Source organism: Pollicipes pollicipes, unplaced genomic scaffold (assembly GCF_011947565.3).
Source record: "Pollicipes pollicipes isolate AB1234 unplaced genomic scaffold, Ppol_2.1 Scaffold_4881;HRSCAF=5763_pilon_pilon_pilon, whole genome shotgun sequence".
Taxonomy (NCBI): Eukaryota; Metazoa; Arthropoda; class Thecostraca; order Pollicipedomorpha; family Pollicipedidae; genus Pollicipes; species Pollicipes pollicipes.
Genome location: NW_023596576.1, coordinates 4,574,574 through 4,592,737, shown reverse-complemented (window position 1 = coordinate 4,592,737; position 18,164 = coordinate 4,574,574). Strand labels below are relative to the sequence as shown.

Genomic DNA, 18,164 nt, shown 5'->3' with positions numbered 1-18,164 from the left:
CCGCTCCGCCGCTGCCGAATCGGCCCACCTGCCTAACTTGTCTTCCGAGGGCCCGCGGCGCCCCGCCTGTAGTGCTGGCGGCGGCAGGACGCCACCTCAGACATCTGTCGGAACGGCCCACCCCCGGCCGCGTCACAGACCGCCGCCGCCGCTGCCGCTGCCGCTGCACGCTTTGATTTCATAATTGGCGGTTTCGCCATGCATGCAACGGCGCGGCCGGCCGGCCGGTGCGCGGTGCGGCGCGGCGCTGGTGAAGGGAGGCGCAGGGGCCACACGCGGCCCCACGCACGGTCCAGCGCACCGGCGCCCGACCGCGCCGATGGGCAGCAGTGGGTCAGACGGACGGACGGCCGCCGCTGGTGGCGGGCTGCAGCGCGCTGCCCTGAGCGCATCGGAATTTGGAGCGGCTCCCGAGGGTTGCCGGCCGCTGCGCTGAGGAGTTTTCACTGGCGCGCTGTTGGCTGCCGTTGCGTGCGCGGCGAGCGCGGCTGTTAAAAGGCCGCGTTTCCGGCGCGTTTCTCTTGCGTGCGCCCGGCCGGGGGCGGCGCGCCCTCCGGCCGACGGGACGTGCCGGCGACCTGCCAGCTGCGGCGGCGTCAGAGGCAGCCGGCCGGGCCCGGGTACTCACTGGCCCGGGTCGGTTCTCTCGCCGTGATAGGCTGCCCTCTTCCGTGCCTCGAGAGGCCTCTTGGCTCCGGGTTCGGGGTGCTGACAGGGCCGGACCCCAGCACCAGCGGCTTCCGTCACCGCTGACAGCCGGAGACGAGCCAGCCGGTGGCGCTCGCCGCGTGGTAACGGCCGCCGCCGCCGCCGCTGCTGCTCCGCTGGTCCGGCCCGGCGCGGCCGCTCGTAGCACGACCGAACACGGAAGGCCGCTGGTGCCGAGTGGCGGTGGCGCTTTGCACCTCCGTTTGGCTATCGCAGCATCGGCCCGGGCAAGAGGTCCGCCTCGCGGCGCCGCGACCGCCGCCGTGACCTGCAGGAGGCCCGCCGGGGTCCGCGCCGCCGCCCGGGTCGGCCGGTCACCGCTGGGCAGGATGTTGCGGGCTGTGCTCGCCGTTTGGCTCGATTCGACGCGTTCTTCCCCCCCCCCCCCCTCCCCCCCCCCCCCCCCGTCTTGTGGCGGAGCGCTGGGTGCCGCTGTGTCTAGCAGCATAAAGCGGGGCGTTAACGTCGCCAGACTCCACCGAAACGCGAGGCTGCGCTCACACGCCCGCTGCGCATGGGCGCTGACTTTCGTTCGCCGGCACCACTGCGCGGGCGACAAACGTAACGAGGCAGGTGCACCGGAACGAGGCGCCCCGTCTAATTGCCGTTGTCTAATTGTCAGCTGACGTGTCAGATGTCGTCCGACGAGCTCGGCTGGCGTTCGTGCGCTGCCTTCCGAGAGTTTGTCGAGTGTCGTGAAGTGAATACCGTGAAGATGGTGAGATGGGATTTAGTTGTGCCGGGGCGGACGGTGGCCCGGGCGAGGTGGGGCATGTACCTGCTTAGGTCTGCGGGCCATGTGTCGGCAGGGAAGGTGTCGGCATTGAATGTCTCGCTCACCTCGTTCAGCGTAAATGATACATCGATGGTTGCCAAGGAAGCCACGACGTTGCGTGGGCGACCATGCCTGTACGCCGAGAACGGTGCTGTTTCGGGCGATTCCTGTCTACGTCATGGCGAACGCAGCGGCGCGCGGCGCTCGACACCCTCAGCGGCCGAGCCGGTCCAGGCCGGCAGGGCTCATCAGCCGCGGCTGCCGCCGCCGGCGTGGAACCGGTCCCGTGGCGCCAGAGCCCGACCGAAGAATGCTCGGACGTCCGCCGGGCCGATTGTGTCGGGTCGCATTAGCCGGCCGGCGGCCAGAGCCGGCCGGCCGCGTTTGTCATGCGGTCGCTGCAACGGCCGGCCGACGGCTAAGTGCTCAAGCCACTCGGGATGGATGCCGGGCGGGGATGTTCCGGTCGGCCGGTCGGCCGGCGCCGACCGTCGGCGCGTCGGCGCCGCTTTCACGCGGCTCTGGTCCGCGACGCGACGAGGGCCTGTCGTTTGTCAAACGGCCCGCCGATGCTCCAGTTGTCTGTGACGGCCCCGGGACGGCGCGCGCTGCCTGGAGACGCGTCCGGTCCACCTGTCGACCGGGCGCGGCGCCTCCAGACCTCGGCCAGGTCCGGCCCGGCGCGCCGCCGGAGCGGCGCGCGCGCCAGGAATGCCGCGCCGCCGCTGTTTTTCCGCCTGCGCCGTTGCGTGCTGGCCCGTATTATTGGATCCATATTTTATGAAACAATCATTGGAGTTATTACAAAAGCGAGCGGCGCGGCGGCCGCCGGCCGAGATTGAGGGGTCAGCGGTCGGCGCGCGGCGCGCCGTTTTTGCCGCGCGCGCGCGCGCCGTACGGTACCGGGCCGGGCGGCTGGCCGGTCCGGCCTGGGCTGACCCGTGCCCCGTCACCCCGGGGAGGCGGCGCCGGCCCCGGCCGACTTCCGTAATCGCCGGGCCGGGCCTCGCCCGACGAACCGCCCGTATGTTGGCCCTGGTTTATAGCGGCCGGGGAGTCCGTTCGTCATGGTGCATGTTGCGAAATTCGCCCATCGCTGTCCGCTTGGGAAAGCGGTAAGCACGGCTATAACTCTGGCCGACATTTACCGTAAACTTCGATCATAATTATGTTCATTCAGCGCTGGCATAAAAATCCAAACAGAAACACTCGCGGCTCATAAATGCCTGCAACATTATAGCGTTCCGTTAAATTAATGGCTGCAACTATGGACCGTGAATTTCGAATGTGTCCCCCGCAGTGCGATACATTCGTGTTTAGCTTAACTGCGCGCCGCGTACCCGCTTATTAGGCTGTAAATTGTGACACCCGCGGTGTAATTAGTCGGGGCTTTGCGCGGCGCCACCGTGTCGTGATTGACGGCCGGGCGGCGGCCGGGCGGGCGCCGCGTCAGTCAGATTGTGCACGGCCTCGCGGCGCGGCGCCCTGCCGTATCAGCGCCGTGCCGGCCGCCCGACACGGTGTCACCCCGGGTGTCGGCCCGGACGGAGCTCGTGTCGCCCCGCGGCTGTTAGGCCCGCGGCGCTGGCAGGCGGACGAGCCGGGATGCGGCGTCAGAGCTGCGGAGCGGCGGCGGCCACCGCGGCGGCCCAGCGTGCCGTCCCCGCTCAACACTGCCGCCTCTGCCGTGACGCCGGCCGCGCCGCGGGGCCGGCCCGGCGCGGGCCGTCCCGGGGCGGTCGCGGCGGGTGTCGGCCGGGGCAGGTCGGCTCGGCGCGATTGATGCGCTGCGGACCCGGACTGCAGCCGCTGATGAATGGCCACGCCGGGGGCGGCGCCGGGCTCCGACCGACGGGAACCGGCGCGGGACCCCGCGCGCCTCGCCGGTGGTGGGACTTTCGCCGGCGCCGGAGCACCGCAAATGTCAGCTCAGCCGCTGACGGCGCGCGGCTGACCGTGGCGGCGGGGGACGGTCCGCTGCGGTCGGGCGGCAGTCCCCGGACCGCCGAGCCGAGCCGAGCCGAGCCGAGCCGAGCCGAGCCGAGCCGAGCCGAGCCGAGCCGAGCCGAGCCGAGCCGAGCCGAGCCGAGCCGAGCCGAGCCGAGCCGAGCCGAGCCGAGCCGAGCCGAGCCGAGCCGAGCCGAGCCGGGCCGAGCCGGGCCGGGCCGGGCCGGGCCGGGCCGGGCCGGGCCGAGCCGAGCCGAGCCGAGCCGAGCCGAGCCGAGCCGAGCCGAGCCGAGCCGAGCCGAGCCGAGCCGAGCCGAGCCGAGCCGAGCCGAGCCGAGCCGAGCCGAGCCGAACCGAGCCGAGCCGAGCCGAGCCGAGCCGGGCTGGGCCGGGCCGGGCCGGCCGCTCGGCCCAGGCCGGTGCACTGGTGCTGCACCGGCCATAACCGTAAAACGAACCTGCAGCGAGCCCATGTGTACACGGAGATGGCTGAACGATGCGCGATGATTAGACGCCGGGATATTGCGCTCGTAAATTAGCCGGCGCCAGTGCCGTGGCAACGCTGCTAATGGCGTCGTGGTGTGGCTTACCGGCTTATGGGCCCGGCGAAAATGGTGTGCTGTCCGAGCTGTCTGTGCTGGTCGGGCGCGATTTGTTTCCGTCAGTCGGACCACTTTATCTTGATGGCAGATCGGGGAGGCTGAAGTGGAATTTCGCTATGATTGCTCCGATCGGTATCGGGAGTCGGTCATAATGGAAATGTACGCCGGTTATTGGGGCGTTGGCGGGACGAAAGTCGGGTTCGGCCGTCACGCGCTCATCTGGCGTGGGAGCTGCCGCGAGCCGGCCGGACTCCGCGCGGCACGCCGGCTGCAGCCCGGCGCCGGGGCGGCGGTCGCGTTTGCTCAGCGCGTTAGCGTGATCGATAGAGGCATATGGGCCGTGTGCTGAGCATGGCGCCGCCGTCCCGCATATTCAGACCGGAACTGTGGGAGTGCTCCACGGAAGTTTGAGATGTCGGTCAGTGCGGCAGACGGATGGCTGCTGCGGTCGAGGAGCGTGTCTGAAACGAAGCGTACGCAAGTGACAATCCACCAAGGTCTGCAGGGTGTGCTGCGGCAGAGAGAGCGCCCGAATCGCTCTTCCCCAGCCGGGCCGCTTTCCTCGGGCAGTTCTAAGGTCAGACATATAAATGCGGAGTTTTCCAGCTCCTCTGTCTGCCAGTCCGCGCCCACGACCTCGATGCTGCCACCCTCGGTTCCCGTGTGACCCCCCCCCCCCCCCCTCTGGGCCAGCCCGGCGTCGCCGGTGCTCAGTTGCCGTGTGCCCTGCCGGGTCAGCCGTCATGTCTGTCGTCGGCACGGTCGGCACCTCGGCCGGGCTATGCCACCGCTCGGCGCCGCGTGACCGGTGCCGGCCGGTCGTGCCCCGGCCCCGTCACCGGCCGTGTCGGCGGCGACCGAGCGAGACCGCCGCCGGCGTCACGGCCCTCCGGCGCGGCCGACCCGGGCCCGGGGGAACTCTCACCCAGCGTAACCGATCCAGGCCCGGGGAGCTCTCACCCAGCCCGGGCCCCGGGCCTGGGTCAGGACTCTCAGTGAAGAACTCTCCGCCCGGACTCAGAGCTCACTAAGAGATCACGGAGGGCTCACAGAGAGCTCACTGAGAGCCCTCTCAGAGCCCACTCAGAGTCCACTCAAAGCCCTCTCAGAGCCCACTCAGAGCCCACTGACTGGGCTGGGTCGCCGGCCTGCTGTCGCCTCCACGGCGCACATGTTGTGCCGACGGCTGTGCTGGTCGGCCGGCAGATGAGGCCGGCAGAGTGTCGCGGCGGGCGTGCGTTCGGGGTATCACCACCGATCTGGTGCGGAGAGATGGTGGATGGTGGCCACCCCGCCCGGCATCAATCGGTGTGTCCGGACCCAACTGTCGGTGTCCCAAAAGTGGAACACCGACACAGACGTGTCGGTGTCCCACTTCCGACCACTCACCCTGGCAGCGCGCACTCTGGCTACGCGCCGTGCGTGGCTGGCTCGTGGGCAGCTGTAGCCCTCAGTCCCGCATCACTCACACACCCGCCGTGTGTCTCCGGCAGGCACCGGCAACACCAACGCCGACGGCGCCTACAAGCCGTCGTTCCTGACCGACCAGGAGCTGAAGCACCTGATCCTGGAGGCGGCCGACGGCTTCCTGTTCGTGGTGGCCTGCGACACGGGCCGCATCATCTACGTCTCGGACTCGGTCACGCCCGTGCTCAACCAGAGCCAGGCCGACTGGTTCGGCGCCACCATCTTCGACATGCTGCACCACGAGGACGTGGAGAAGGTGGGCGGCCCGTGGCGTCCGCCGCCCGGCCTCCTCGGAGGCCGAGCTGCCCGGCCACCTAACCGGACCCGACCTGACCTCAGACGTGGTCATGGCTGCGGTCCGCTGCTGGCTGACACACTCCCGAGTAGAGTGTGTGCTGTCTGTCTGGCGGGTGCTGTGGATTGGCTGTTTAGAAGCAGCGTGTTTGGTCTGTGTGGTGGAAGAGGAGGGGAGGGCGGGAGTCGCGGTCCTATGGCGGTTTTCGCCTAGCATGGCACGCCATTGTCCCCCACTCGTGTGTACACTGCGGAGTAATGCGATAAACTTTGTGTCTGCGCCTGGTGAAGACAGGCTTGCCCAGCTCGCACACATGTGGCGAGCAAAACAAAACTGGATATTGGCTGACAGTTGTTTTGAACATGCAGCCGTGGAGGGATGTCCCCAGTTGTCTTCCGGGCCGTCAGAACCGTTTGTTCACTCAAGACGTTGTTGTTCAGGAAGACCGTTTTCGGGGGCAACACGTCCAGTAAACCTTTGTCGGAAAGTCATTTAAATACCCGGACGTTTATCTTCCTTTCTTTTGCTTGCCGTGGACGCATCTAATTTGTGTAACGTCGGCTGTGTATTCGTCTAATTGGTTGTCGTTTGTTCGGCACGTTTTACATTCTTATCAAGCAACGCCGAGTGCCTGTTAGCCATGAAACTTACATGCTTTGTTCTGGGCTGTTTGAATGCTAGAGCTTTTGGTTTAAATGCCAAAAAGTTGAGTCATCCTCTGTAAAGCCTTTGTGTCCGATCGTTGATGTCGACCGCTGTCAGCACGCCAGCTGACCTGAGCTGACCTGCCCCGACTGTCCTGACCTGACCTGAGCTGACCTGACCTGACCCGACTGTCCTGACCTGAGCTGACCTGACCTGCCCTGACTGTCCTGCCCTGACCTGACCTGAGCTGCCCCGACTTCCTGCCCTGACCTGACCCGAGCTGACCTACCCCGACTGTCCGTGGTCAACAGGTGCGCGAGCAGCTGAGCACCCAGGACACGCAAGGCAGCGGCCGGATACTGGACCTGAAGACCGGCACCGTCAAGAAGGAGGGACACCAGTGTGAGTACCTCTCAGCGGGGAAACGTTTGGTGCACCTGCCCGGCGGCATCTGCTGGTGTCACGCGAATATAAGTTATTCTGCACCGGCCAAGAGATGCGTAGACACCGGTGGAAAGGCGAAGAGGCTCCGCTCCTTCTGTCCGACTTGCGAAGTCGCCATCAGATGTCTAGCGACCATCTGTCCACAGTGCGCTGGTCATCCCCTGGCACCTGGACTGGTCTGAAACGGTACTTGGTCGGCGATGTTGAGGTAGCGCCGGTGGGAATGTTGCGATGACCCTTGACCCAGACCGTGGAGCGCGGCGACAACAAAGAGCCGGCTTTGTTCCTGTTCCTGGGAGCTGTCTTTCGCTGGAACATCCCTTCCTCGAAACGGCCTGCCGTCCAAATACGGGCCATTGCAGATTGGGCCGGCGGACATGCTGGACCGGTTGCCGAGAGCCCCTGTGGTCCCGGGCGGCGGAAGGGAGGCATCAGTCGCGTCATGGCCCGCTCACGCAATAGAAGGGCGGTGCGGCCCGAGCGCTCAGCGCTCCGACACGCCACCAAGCTCGGGTCACAAGCGCCAGTCCCGTAACTCCCGCCGTCCCGCGTCGTGCCCTTCCGACGCCCACCGCCTCCGGTGGTCTCCCGCCGCTGCCCGTTGCCTTTCGCCGCTGCCCGTGTCCTCCTGCCGCTGCCCGTGGCCTCCTGCCGCTGTCCGTCGATTCCTGCCGCTGTCCGTGGCCTCTCGCCGCTGCTCATAGCCTCCCGCCGCTCCCCGAGGCCTCCCGCCACCGCCCGAGGCTTCCCGCCGCTGCCCGAACCCTCCCGCCGCAGCCCGAACCCTCCGCCTCTGGTGGCGCCGGAGCCACAGCCGGGCGATTGAGACGCGACGACGGCGGCGGCCCAGGAAGCGGCCGCCGATCGACGCTCGCCCTAATGACGGCCGGCCGGCGGCACGCAACTGTCGCCGCCCGCCAGCGACGCAAACAGCGGCCGCCGGCAAAAAGCGGCGTAATGGCAGGCGCCCGTGCCGGCCGACGACGGCCCCACCGCCGCCGCCGCCGCCGCCGGCCGCCGTCGATTGATGAGTGCCGGCGACGGCGCCGACGGACGGCCGGTTTTTACGCCGCGGCGCTCTGTTTTTGTGAGACGCGGCAATAGGCCGCGAATCGCCGCGCTTTAATTTCGCTGCTGTGAGCGAGCGCGCCGCCGCGCCGACCGGTTTGGCGCGGCGGCAAAAAGGCGGGAGCTTGATGGCGACTCCTCAAGGCGCGCTTCTGAGCTGTAGTTTCGGTGGGTGATCGGCCGGCCCCACTGCTCGGCGTCGCGACGTCAACACGCGCGGCGCAAACATGCATGCTTGCACTGCATTGGCCGAGCCGACGACGGGCCCGTCCGAGCCGCGTGTCCGGGCGCGTTGGCTCACCTGACGTGTGCCGGCGCCGTTTCAGCGACGATGCGGCTCTGCATGGGCTCGAGGCGGGGCTTCATCACGCGCATGAAGATCGGCAACGTGCAGCCGGACAACATGATGTCGGCCCACCTGAACCGGCTGCGCGGCCGCAACTCGCTGGGCGCCGGCGCCGACGGCAACAACTACGCCGTCGTCCACTGCACCGGCTACATCAAGAACTGGCCGCCCACCGGTACGTCCCGGGTTGTGGGGGTGAGGATGGCGGGGGGGGGGGGGGGTCGAACGGGGGCAGAAGACCGGCAGAGGTGAACCGACGCCTGGCAGTGGAACTCCTTAAGCTTTGGTAGACGCCCTACGTGGCGACGTCAATGAGAGATAGAGAAAGAAAGAAAGAGAGGACATTTGCAGGGAAGGAGGGACAATCTGCGAATGGAGAGGGGTAAAAGTGATGTCAGGAGCTTCTGAGGAGAGTTCACCGCGAGAAGGGGTACGCCAGAGAGGCTGTCGACTGAGGACCGCGTCAGCCCCAGGTGAGGCGCGCCATAGCTCCGCGAAATTACGGCCACGCGGTCGTGCCTTTGGAACGCGCAATGTTAATTCGCAGTACCATTGTGCGGGGAATCGATGTGTACTTCCGTGCTGGCGGCCTCAGCCGTGCGGCTTTGTGCCAGCGTCACAGTTATAGTAGAAAGCGGGGGTCTTAACCACCGACACTATATCAAGTTGACAAGAACGGCCCGAGATAATGGCGTTCGCTAATCGCTAATCGATCTCGTCAATCATGTCACGAAATGCGCCGGTGACTGCTGAGACGAGCCCTTTTATCACTGGGACTTGCGCAGGTGGCGAGGGAGTGTGCGGTTGGGAATGCTGGCGAAATAACGATCTCGCTCCGCGCGGCTTCCGTCACGTTGTGCCAGTCTTCGGGAAAAAGGCAATTTGCTGTGGCGTATGCACTTTATAAAACTGTCGTATTGTGTCATTTCCTTGTATAGGCTGTATTATTGTGTCATCAATTTGCGGGGATCAAAATATTAAAGCACGTACTGCCGACGGATTTGTGCAGCTCAGTGTTAGCGAGCTCTGTTACCAGCAGCAGTGTGAACCTCCTACCACGCACGGGCGAACTCCCATCCACTGGCAATCAGAGCGCGTGGAGATGAGCGACGCCTGTGCGCAGCGCGCGTTAGTGCTGTGTCTGTACGCGGCGCGGCGTGGCGGCGGTGTCCGGGGACTGCCCGACAGCTGTTCGGTGCGGTGCAGTGCTCGCACGACCCTGCGCGGGCCCGAGCGCGGCGGTGAGCGCCCGGGGCTCCGGTCACGGGGCCCGTGTCTCGCGCCGCGCCGCGGCCGATGGACGGCGGTCGGCCGGTGTCCGCCGGCCGCCGGGTACCGGCCGCCGGGCCGGGCCGGCGCCAGTGTCGGTGCCATAGCCGGCCGCCGGGTACTGGCCGCCGGGCCGGGCCGGCGTCAGTGTCGGTGCCATAGCCGGCCGCCGACCGCCGGCCGCCGCGAACGCCGGCTGAGTAGCCGCCATCCGCGCCGGAGGAGGCGGAGGCGGCCTGAACCGGCACACGGGCGCCCGGCCCGCAGATTGCACACAATTGGCGGCGGCTATCGGCGATCGCGGCGGTGTCGGCGCCGCTTTTTTCGCCGGCGCGCCGCTATCGGCGCCGATCGGGACTGCAGCGGCCGGCCGGCTGCAGCCGCCGGGACCCTCCGTTCATCCCGGTGCCGGTCTCCGTGCCCTGGCAGCGGCACCGTACTCAGCGGTGTGGGCGCTGTGGGGGCCGAGCGGGTGTCGAGCGGCGGGGCGGCCCGCGCCGGCAGCAGGCCCACGTCTGGGTCAGTCTGCCGGCTCGAGGCGGCGCCGCAGCACTGGGCGGCCACCGTGGGCTTCCCACCAGCGGGCGGCGTCGCTGCGTTCACTGGGGACGCCCGTACGTCCGCTCCGTGCCGTGGGAAACCGGTGCGCGCGTGCTGCAGGCAAACGCCATGTCGGATCGCCCTTTTGTACGTTACGCTGTTGTGCCGTTTTGATAGAAGCGCTCGGACCTCGTTGCATATGTGTAGTGAAAACTTCCCACGGTTACGAAATGTGTTCCGTGTTTCTCGTGCGGAAAGTCTGGAGCGCACAGCGCAGCTCCCTATCCGAGTGGCAAAGTACTAGCACTAGGAGTAGATTTCTCACCATCGTGCGAAGGCAGTCGTCGTATGATGCTCTGGTGCTCGCCGCGTGGGCAAGTGGACCACCGCTGATATTACTGCCGTTTTCGTGGCCATTTAAGGCGTGTTGCTCACGCCGTCACGCTGAAGTGAGGCGTCGGCGGTCTGGATGTCTCTGTCGCCCACGTGTTGCTCTTGATGGCGATATGTCACACCGCACAGTCTCACGGCTTTTTCGCTCCGAATACCATCATTTCTGTGTGATGGCGATGACGAGCGGCAGACTCCAGCTCACCGTCGGGTGGCGTTTCCGACTCGCCCGACATCGCTGGTGCGGGAACGGTGCGGCCCGACGGGCGGAGGGGGGGGGGGGGGGAGCCTAACGCGCTTGCCGCGGGAGCTATCCGCCCGCTGTCGACGCCCGGCAGCGGCGCTTTCTGCGCGACGGGAGCGGGCACCCGCTGTCGCCGCGCGGCGCCCTTTCGACACCCGGCAGCGTTCCGTGCCGTGATCTCCGCCACCGCCGCGCTGACCGCTGCCGTGGCATGGCTGCACGATAGCGGCCGTCCACGCCGGCCGGCTCAGCGGCACGGCAGGAGCACGCCGCCGATGGCCGGGGTCATTGCCACGATTAGGCCGAGATCCGGCGTGGGGCCGCGTGACGCCGCGTCCGGCAGCCGGGCCCAGCCTGGTGAGAACGCCGCATTTTTGTGCGGCCGGGCGTCACGCCAGCGGCCGTGTGTTGACCTGCCGGCGCCGGCTGAGGCCGAGGCGGGGGTGCCGTCGGTGACGGGGCGTGGTCCGGCGCCGGACGAGGCCCCCCGCCGACAGCCCCGGCGGGACCTGTTAGCCTTTAGCGACCGGCCGGGCGCCACCGTTCTCGGCGGGCTCTTTAATCGGACGCGGCGACGCCGGCCGGGCCGTAGCCGGCGCATCACCAGATTGGCGCGGCTGGCCGGAAGGTTTACGAGGCTGCCGGAGCGTCGGCCGCGCTCGTCGGCCCGCCCCGGAGTGGGCCACGGCGGCGGCGGGTGGCCGGGTCCGCGTGCGGCGCCCCACCGCCCGTCAGCGGGCTGGGGGGTCCGCGCGCAACTGGCGGCGGCGCGGCCCCGCCCCGCCCCGCCCCGGTCCGGCCGAGCCATGCACCGCCCGGATCCGTGCCGTTTTTATGTGAGGTGTAAGAGAGCTGGCCGTGTTACGGCCCGAGCGTGCCGGAGCGGGCCGGTGAGCGTGCAGCGTTTAGCCGGGATTGTCGGCTCCGCGGTCGAACCGGCGTCGGAGACGCCCTTCGTCTTCAGATGTACGTAATCAACGCCAGGCCTTTTTCGATGCGGCTTCGCTGCGTTTCCAGCTTGCAAGGATTGCCAAATGCTGTTGATTTTTACAGATGCCGTTGGTCGGCCGGCCTTTGTGAAGTTAAAATCTGACTGTGGTGATAAGATCTTATAAGGGTTAGCTTTATTACTTCCGATGATTTTTGCATTTTGCTCCGACTGATAGGCTTCACCTTATTTAATTTTTAACGCGGCCGGCGCGCGCCCATTTTTTGTTTGCCAACGGTTGGTTGCATTGTTCAATTCCACGTGTGACGTGTACTAAACACGGGCACGTCCTTGGATCGGTTCGTGGCGAGCTCATTGAATTTTCATGATTGGTTTAGCACACACACGAATGGAAATTGATTGGTACGTGTGATTAGTAACAACGAAGATAGAATTGTGCGCCCATAGACAAAGCCCATTGTTACGCGATCGAATCAGTTCCCAGAAACGTTTCTTCGCGTGAATTGTTTAAAACGGTTCTGACGTTAGATCGTGAAGGAGTTTGAAGCATTCACGATAAGAAATACGTAATTGATACCCCGCCACTCCCAACACCGTTCTCAGCATCAGTACCCTAGCATCAGTCGTGTACCTACCATCAGTCACCGCGCGCGGCTCGTGCCGTCATTGCCCTGCTCTCTGCATTGGAGCGTGTCTGGGTGAAGCCCTGCAGGCTCAGCGGAACGCCCGCATCGCTCCATCGGATGGGCGAGGGCCGTCCGAGCGGCGACTGGCGTGTGACATCTGACGTCTGCCCCGCGGGCGGGCGGCCTCCGGATGGACGAGGATCGTCCGAGCGGCGATCGACGCGTGACATCTGACGTCTGCCCGGCCGGCGGCCCGTCCTCCTAACAGTGCCGACTGCGGACTCGGCGGCGGCCAGCCGGGCCGTCGGACCTGCCGCCCCCGCACGGTCCGCGTGACCTCCCCGTCCCCAGGAGGGCGAGGGGAGGGGGCAGCAGAGCCGGAGCGGATGCCGACCTGAGCGGCGGGTGGCGCCGGGGGACCGCCGCAGGCAGACGGGCCCAGGCAACCACCGCCGGCCGGGGGCGCGCTGATTAGTTCCGACGACGATATGCCTCTGTTGCTGCCGGCTGTCGGGCTCGTCTTCTTACGAGCTTGCTGTCGTGTAGTTGTTTTTCGTTAGTTTTACTGTGCTCAGTGACCCAGCTGGCCAAGGACATGGAATTCTAAGCCACTGCTGAAAAGTGTGACAACGCGCGGTGACGATAAAAAACAGAATTTTTACACCCGCTGCGACATGTATGTAGTAATTTGTTCTGACCTGGGCGCCGCACGTTCCGCAAATTGTACACAATATGAAATGTTTCATGACTGCATCCACTAAGTGGTTGCATGCGCCATAAGTTCTCCGGTATTTTGGGACCCAAAGCGCTTTATGACTTAAGCCGTTCCAAATTGGTTATGTGAATTGCAGGTGGGCTGTTCATGATCTCCTCCACACCTGTCTCCTCTGGAACAAAGCTGTTCCCTAGTGGATTAATTGGGCGAGTTTGAACGTTCATAAAGATTTGCAACTCCCCAGACATTGGTTGGCTCGAAGTGGCTGCTGTTGCACTGTTAAAAGATGGTACTCGTTTTGGGGGTCTGGGTGTTGTACCGCACGTGCTGTCACCATGGTGTACGAGGTCCGGCCGCCGGTGTTCCTGCCATCAGCGCTGTGTCACTGGGTGGGTTTGTACAGGGGCGGGCCTCCCTGGGCTGAGAGCGAGCATTTGAGCCCGTCTGATTTGCCAGATTTCCAAGGTATCCAACTGGAGCGGGTGGACGACGAGGTGATGGGCAGCTCGCACTGCTGCATGGTTGCCATTGGCCGACTCCAGATCACCTCGGTGCCCAGCGCCAGCGAGCTCACCAACGCCAGCAACAGCAACGGTCAGTGGTGAACGACACCGGGCCGCGGTCAGTACGGCAGGGCCGGTGATGACGTCACTGGTCTGTCAGCGAGCGAGCGGCGTCCTCACCAGGCCACGGTCAGTACGGCAGGGCCGGTGGTGACGTCACTGGTCTGTCAGCGAGCGTCCTCACCGGGTCACGGTTAGTGCGGCAGGGCCGGTGGTAACGTCACTGGTCTGTCAGCGAGCAAGCGGCGTCCTCACCGGGCCACGGTCAGTGCGGTAGGGCCGGTGGTGACGTCACTGGTCCGCGCCGGCGAGCGCACCAATAGCAGCAATGGTCAGTGGCGCCACGCATCGCGCAGTACGCGGCGAGCCTGACGGCTAGTGGTTGTGACGCACTTTTGTCACCTGGTGCTAGTAATCGGCGCGCTGCCCATTTGAGCGCGGCACCCGCGCGGCCCAGTGGACCGCCTGGCTTTCGTGCTTCATCGCGGCACGGTGTTGTTCCATGACAGCCCTAGCCTGGCGGCAGGAGGCCTGGTATTTCGGCACTAACGACTACCGTCGCGGAGGTGTGTCATGTCGTCCGCCCCGTGCGCGGAGCGTGGCACCGCCGGCGGGTGTTCACTGCCTGACCCGAGCCGCCTGTACGCGGCTGGCGGCGGGCGACGAGCGGCGAGCGGCGTCCCGCTCCCCGCCGTCCGGACCTCCGTGACCTCCCGTCCACGGCCGGCAGAGTTCGTCAGCCGTCACGGTATGGACGGCAAGTTCTCGTTCGTCGACCAGCGCTGCCTCAACCTGGTGGGCTACACGCCGCCCGAGCTGCTTGGCAAGCTCTGTTTCGACTTCATCCACCCTGAGGAGCTGGCCAACGTTAAGGAGAACTTCGAGCAGGGTCAGTGACGGCGCCGGCCGGGGTGCGCTGCTGGGACGAGCTGTCCTCTCCATCGTCCGTGATTACTTAAGGCTTCGTCGCTCAGGTGCATACGCTTTATTGGATCGTGGTCACGGTACGCCTCCAAAGCGGTTCCTGCTATATACTGATAAGGCAGGTTTTGTCCTATTTGAGGCGTTGCTATGTTGTTATGCTGCTTGCATGTACGGTTGCAATGTGTGAATTCTCCGTGCCTGACGCTCGGTGTCGACCGTTTCCAGTGATAAAGATGAAGGGCCAAGTGATGAGCATTATGTACCGGTTCCGGTCGAAGAGCCGCGAGTGGGTCTGGCTGCGCACGTCCGCCTTCGCCTTCCTCAACCCGTACACGGACGACATCGAGTACATCGTGTGCACCAACACGTCCGTGAAGGCGGTGGGCGGCGGCGGCGCGACGGCCGGCGCCGAGCCCGAGCACGCGGCCGACCCGTACGGCCACCCGCCGGGGCTGGACTACTCGATGCAGCCGGTACCAGCACATGGCACACGTGCAGTCGGCGCAGCGTCCGAGCAGCACGCAGACGGCGTACAGCTACGACGCCACGCAGAGCCCGCTGGGCTACTCGCCGGTGCCGGCCGGCGGCGGGCCGCGGCCTGCAGCAGTACAGCCAGATGTCGCCGGCCCGCTCGCCGGGCGGCGCCGCCGGCTACGCGCCGCCGCGGCCGGCGCTCACGCCCGGCCAGTACCCGGCGTCGAGCGGCGCGCCGGCCGCCGCCGCCGGCCTCTGGTACCCGGCCGACGCCGGCGCGGCCGGCGGCGCCGGCGCCGGCAGCCCGGCCGTGTCGGCGGCGGCGGCCGGCGCCCCCGGCGCGCCCGGCCAGCCGCAGCAGGAGATCTCCGACATGCTCCAGATGCTCGACCAGCCGGCCGCCGGCTTCGAGGATCTCAACATGTTCAACTCGACCTTCGAGTGAGCACCCGCGACCCCGCGAGGGGACGCGCGCGTCGGCCACCCCGGCCGCGGCCTCGCATATCAGTGACGAGCGGCCGGCGACGGCGGCGCGGGCCCCAAACAAATATCTCATGCATTTCATACTACTTAATAGAGGTCAGATGCCTAGGTACTAACCGGAAAGCAAGTGTTTTTGTATGGCAAAGTGTATTGTTTGGTCCCAGATGCCAAACATGCCCACGTGTCACAAAGTTTTAAATATGCATGTGTTGCGCGTTCGTGCAAATGCGTATGTACGCGCGTATGTCTGCATAGCTAGGTAATTCTTACTCCAGTAAGACGTGTTTTGACAAACTGTGACATTTCTTAAGGGAGGCCCTACGGCACATTTTTAGAAACCATTGGTTGAAGGTGAAATTGAATGAATCTCATCGACGAACAAACGCCTGTGTAGCATGTAGAAGCACCATGTGAGTTTAGGCTGGTGTACAGCTATTCCCATCCTGTTGCGACCTTTTTGGGCCGCTTATCTAGGAAGATTGAAATTCCGCAACCAAGTTGCCCTACTTATGATTTGTTTTTGTTACGTCTGCGCCGTGTTTATAGTTATCTATTTTTGACGGCGTTCCTCTGGAGGGGGTTGGACTCTGAGCGGCTCGTGCGCAGCTCGTGTCGACCCCCCGTCAGCTATCCTCCGTCTCCGGAGCACCCTGCGACGCGGCGGCGTCACCTGGACACAGTGCCCGCGTACTGGAATACATACACTAGGTGTCAGCGCCGACTTGTCTTTGTGGGCAGCTGTCTCCGGATAGTGAGATGCCTGCTGATAGACCAGTGACGTCACTGGGAGGAGCGGCAGTACTCAGCGGGCGAGGTCCATCGGTCGGGTCGGCACATGGAAGTTGGACTGTGTGGACTCAGAACGCTGACTTGTGCGGCAGCGCAATTTTATGCCCCTCCCCCCCCCCGTCAACATGAGTTCTGAAAGATCAGTTGGTTGGAGCGCACGCCTTCCTTTTCACCCATCCATAGCGGGAGAGTTGGAATCACCCCAGACGCTCGCTATTTGCCCCCCCCCCCCCCCATCGGGATGACGTGCGGTCAGTGACAGCGGCCACGCTTAAGGTCAGATGACGTCAGACGAGCAGGATGGGCCGTGCCGGGCATTGCGGCACGCTAAGCTTCCGCCGCAATATTCAGCCGTTGACCCGGAATCTCACGATAGGATGGCGCTCAGGTATCACGCAACGAGCCATGCTCAGTGAGGGGCGCCGATCTCACAAATCCATCCAGTTACAAGACTCAAGCTAAAACCCGTGAAAACAAAAATGTCCGAGGGATCCTGATGCCGCATTTAGCGCACCAGACAGGTGAGTGACAGCTTTGGCCCCGCCTGGCATTGCCGGGTTGGGGGGTGACATTTCTGTGATCGCGCCCCGAACAGGCGCGTCCCTGCTCGGCGCAATTACAACGATCTATTGCTGACGGGATAGCTACCAGATGTATATCATCTATCAGTGCAACGGCCGACGTGAGGTGTGCGTGGTAGGGAAACCATGGCGGCGACCCCGCTGACCACCTCTCAAACGCGGTGCGTGATTTTCGCGTCGTCGAACTCCAGTCGTTGAACTCCACTGTTTTTTATTTGGTCTATTCCGTTTGAGTCCAAGGTAATTTACCAACATTCAGAGGGTAATTCGCCAGCTTCAGGACGAAGCTCGTCATCGCTGCGCGTCGGGTTAAACTGCGACCGACACGTACCTGTCCGTGCAGCATTCCAATGGCACCAGCCTGGGCGTCGGGTCGAGCGTAGGAGCGCAGACTGTATCCGGTGAAGGTGTTCTGTTAGGGGGGCAGATCAAGGACGTACCACCTCGTGAGTTTATTGCACATTTGATGAGCATTTTGCCAAGTTTATATATCACAGTCACACGCCCCATGCCGCATGGAAGGATCTGTCACGCGGCGGAATATCACCCGATTCAACGCCAGAAGCGTGTCCCCCACAGTCCACGATAGCCCCCCATGTACATAGTCACACACGTCCGGACGGGCGCACAGCTCCCGCCGTGCGCCCGCCCCCCCCCCCCCCCCGCGCCACGGTGCCGGAGTCACGCGGGTGTCCGTCAGCCGGCAGCAGTCAGTTGAGAGCCGAGCTGGAACGTGCACGAGTCCAACCAGCCGGCCAGCGGTCAGTTTTGAGAGCTGGGCTGGAGGCCGCGCGCGAGTCCCGTCAGCCGGCAGCGGTCAGTTGAGAGTGGGTCTGGAGCCGCCGCGCGGGTCCAGCAGCCGGCAGCGGTCAGTTTGTGAGAGCCTGGCTGAAGCCGCGGCGCGAGTCCAGTCAGCCGGCAGCGGTCAGTTGAGAGCCGGGCTGGACCGTGCAACGAGTCCGTCCAGCCACGGCAGCGTCAGTTTGAGAGCCTGGGTCTGGAGCCGCGGCGCGCGTCGCAGCCGGGCAGGCGGTCAGTTTGAGAGCCGGGCTGGAACCGTGCACGAGTCCACCAGCCGGCAGCGGTCAGTTTGAGAGCCGGGCTGGCGTGCACGAGGGTCCACCAGCCGGCAGCGGTCAGTTTGAGAGCCGGGCTGGAACCGTGCACGAGTCCACCAGCCGGCAGCGGTCAGTTTGAGAGCCGGGCTGGAACCGTGCACGAGTCCACCAGCCGGCAGCGGTCAGTTTGAGAGCAGGCTATCGTGCCGGGCCAGCTGGCGAGCGACGTAGTCCAGATGGGCCCGGCCAGTCCTGGCCGCGG

At 65.2% G+C, this 18,164-nt stretch overlaps 2 protein-coding genes across 2 annotated transcripts in view; both read left to right on the top strand.

The window, feature by feature from the left end:
* The window catches only part of LOC119101824 (aryl hydrocarbon receptor nuclear translocator homolog), a 33,587-nt gene extending 17,397 nt beyond the window's left edge, over window positions 1–16,190 (top strand). Inside the window, 8 exon segments of the mRNA XM_037225251.1 lie at window positions 5,526–5,755; window positions 6,751–6,841; window positions 8,278–8,472; window positions 13,496–13,624; window positions 14,324–14,482; window positions 14,743–14,986; window positions 14,988–15,096; window positions 15,317–16,190. Of these exon segments, the coding sequence (XP_037081146.1) occupies window positions 5,526–5,755; window positions 6,751–6,841; window positions 8,278–8,472; window positions 13,496–13,624; window positions 14,324–14,482; window positions 14,743–14,986; window positions 14,988–15,096; window positions 15,317–15,436 (1,277 nt within the window). The 3' untranslated portion in view covers window positions 15,437–16,190.
* A 724-nt stretch (window positions 16,191–16,914) lies between these two features.
* The window catches only part of LOC119101823 (aryl hydrocarbon receptor nuclear translocator homolog), a 32,534-nt gene continuing 31,284 nt past the window's right edge, over window positions 16,915–18,164 (top strand). The window contains exon 1 of the mRNA XM_037225250.1: window positions 16,915–16,945. Within this exon, the coding sequence (XP_037081145.1) occupies window positions 16,915–16,945 (31 nt within the window). The remainder of the gene's footprint in view (window positions 16,946–18,164) is intronic.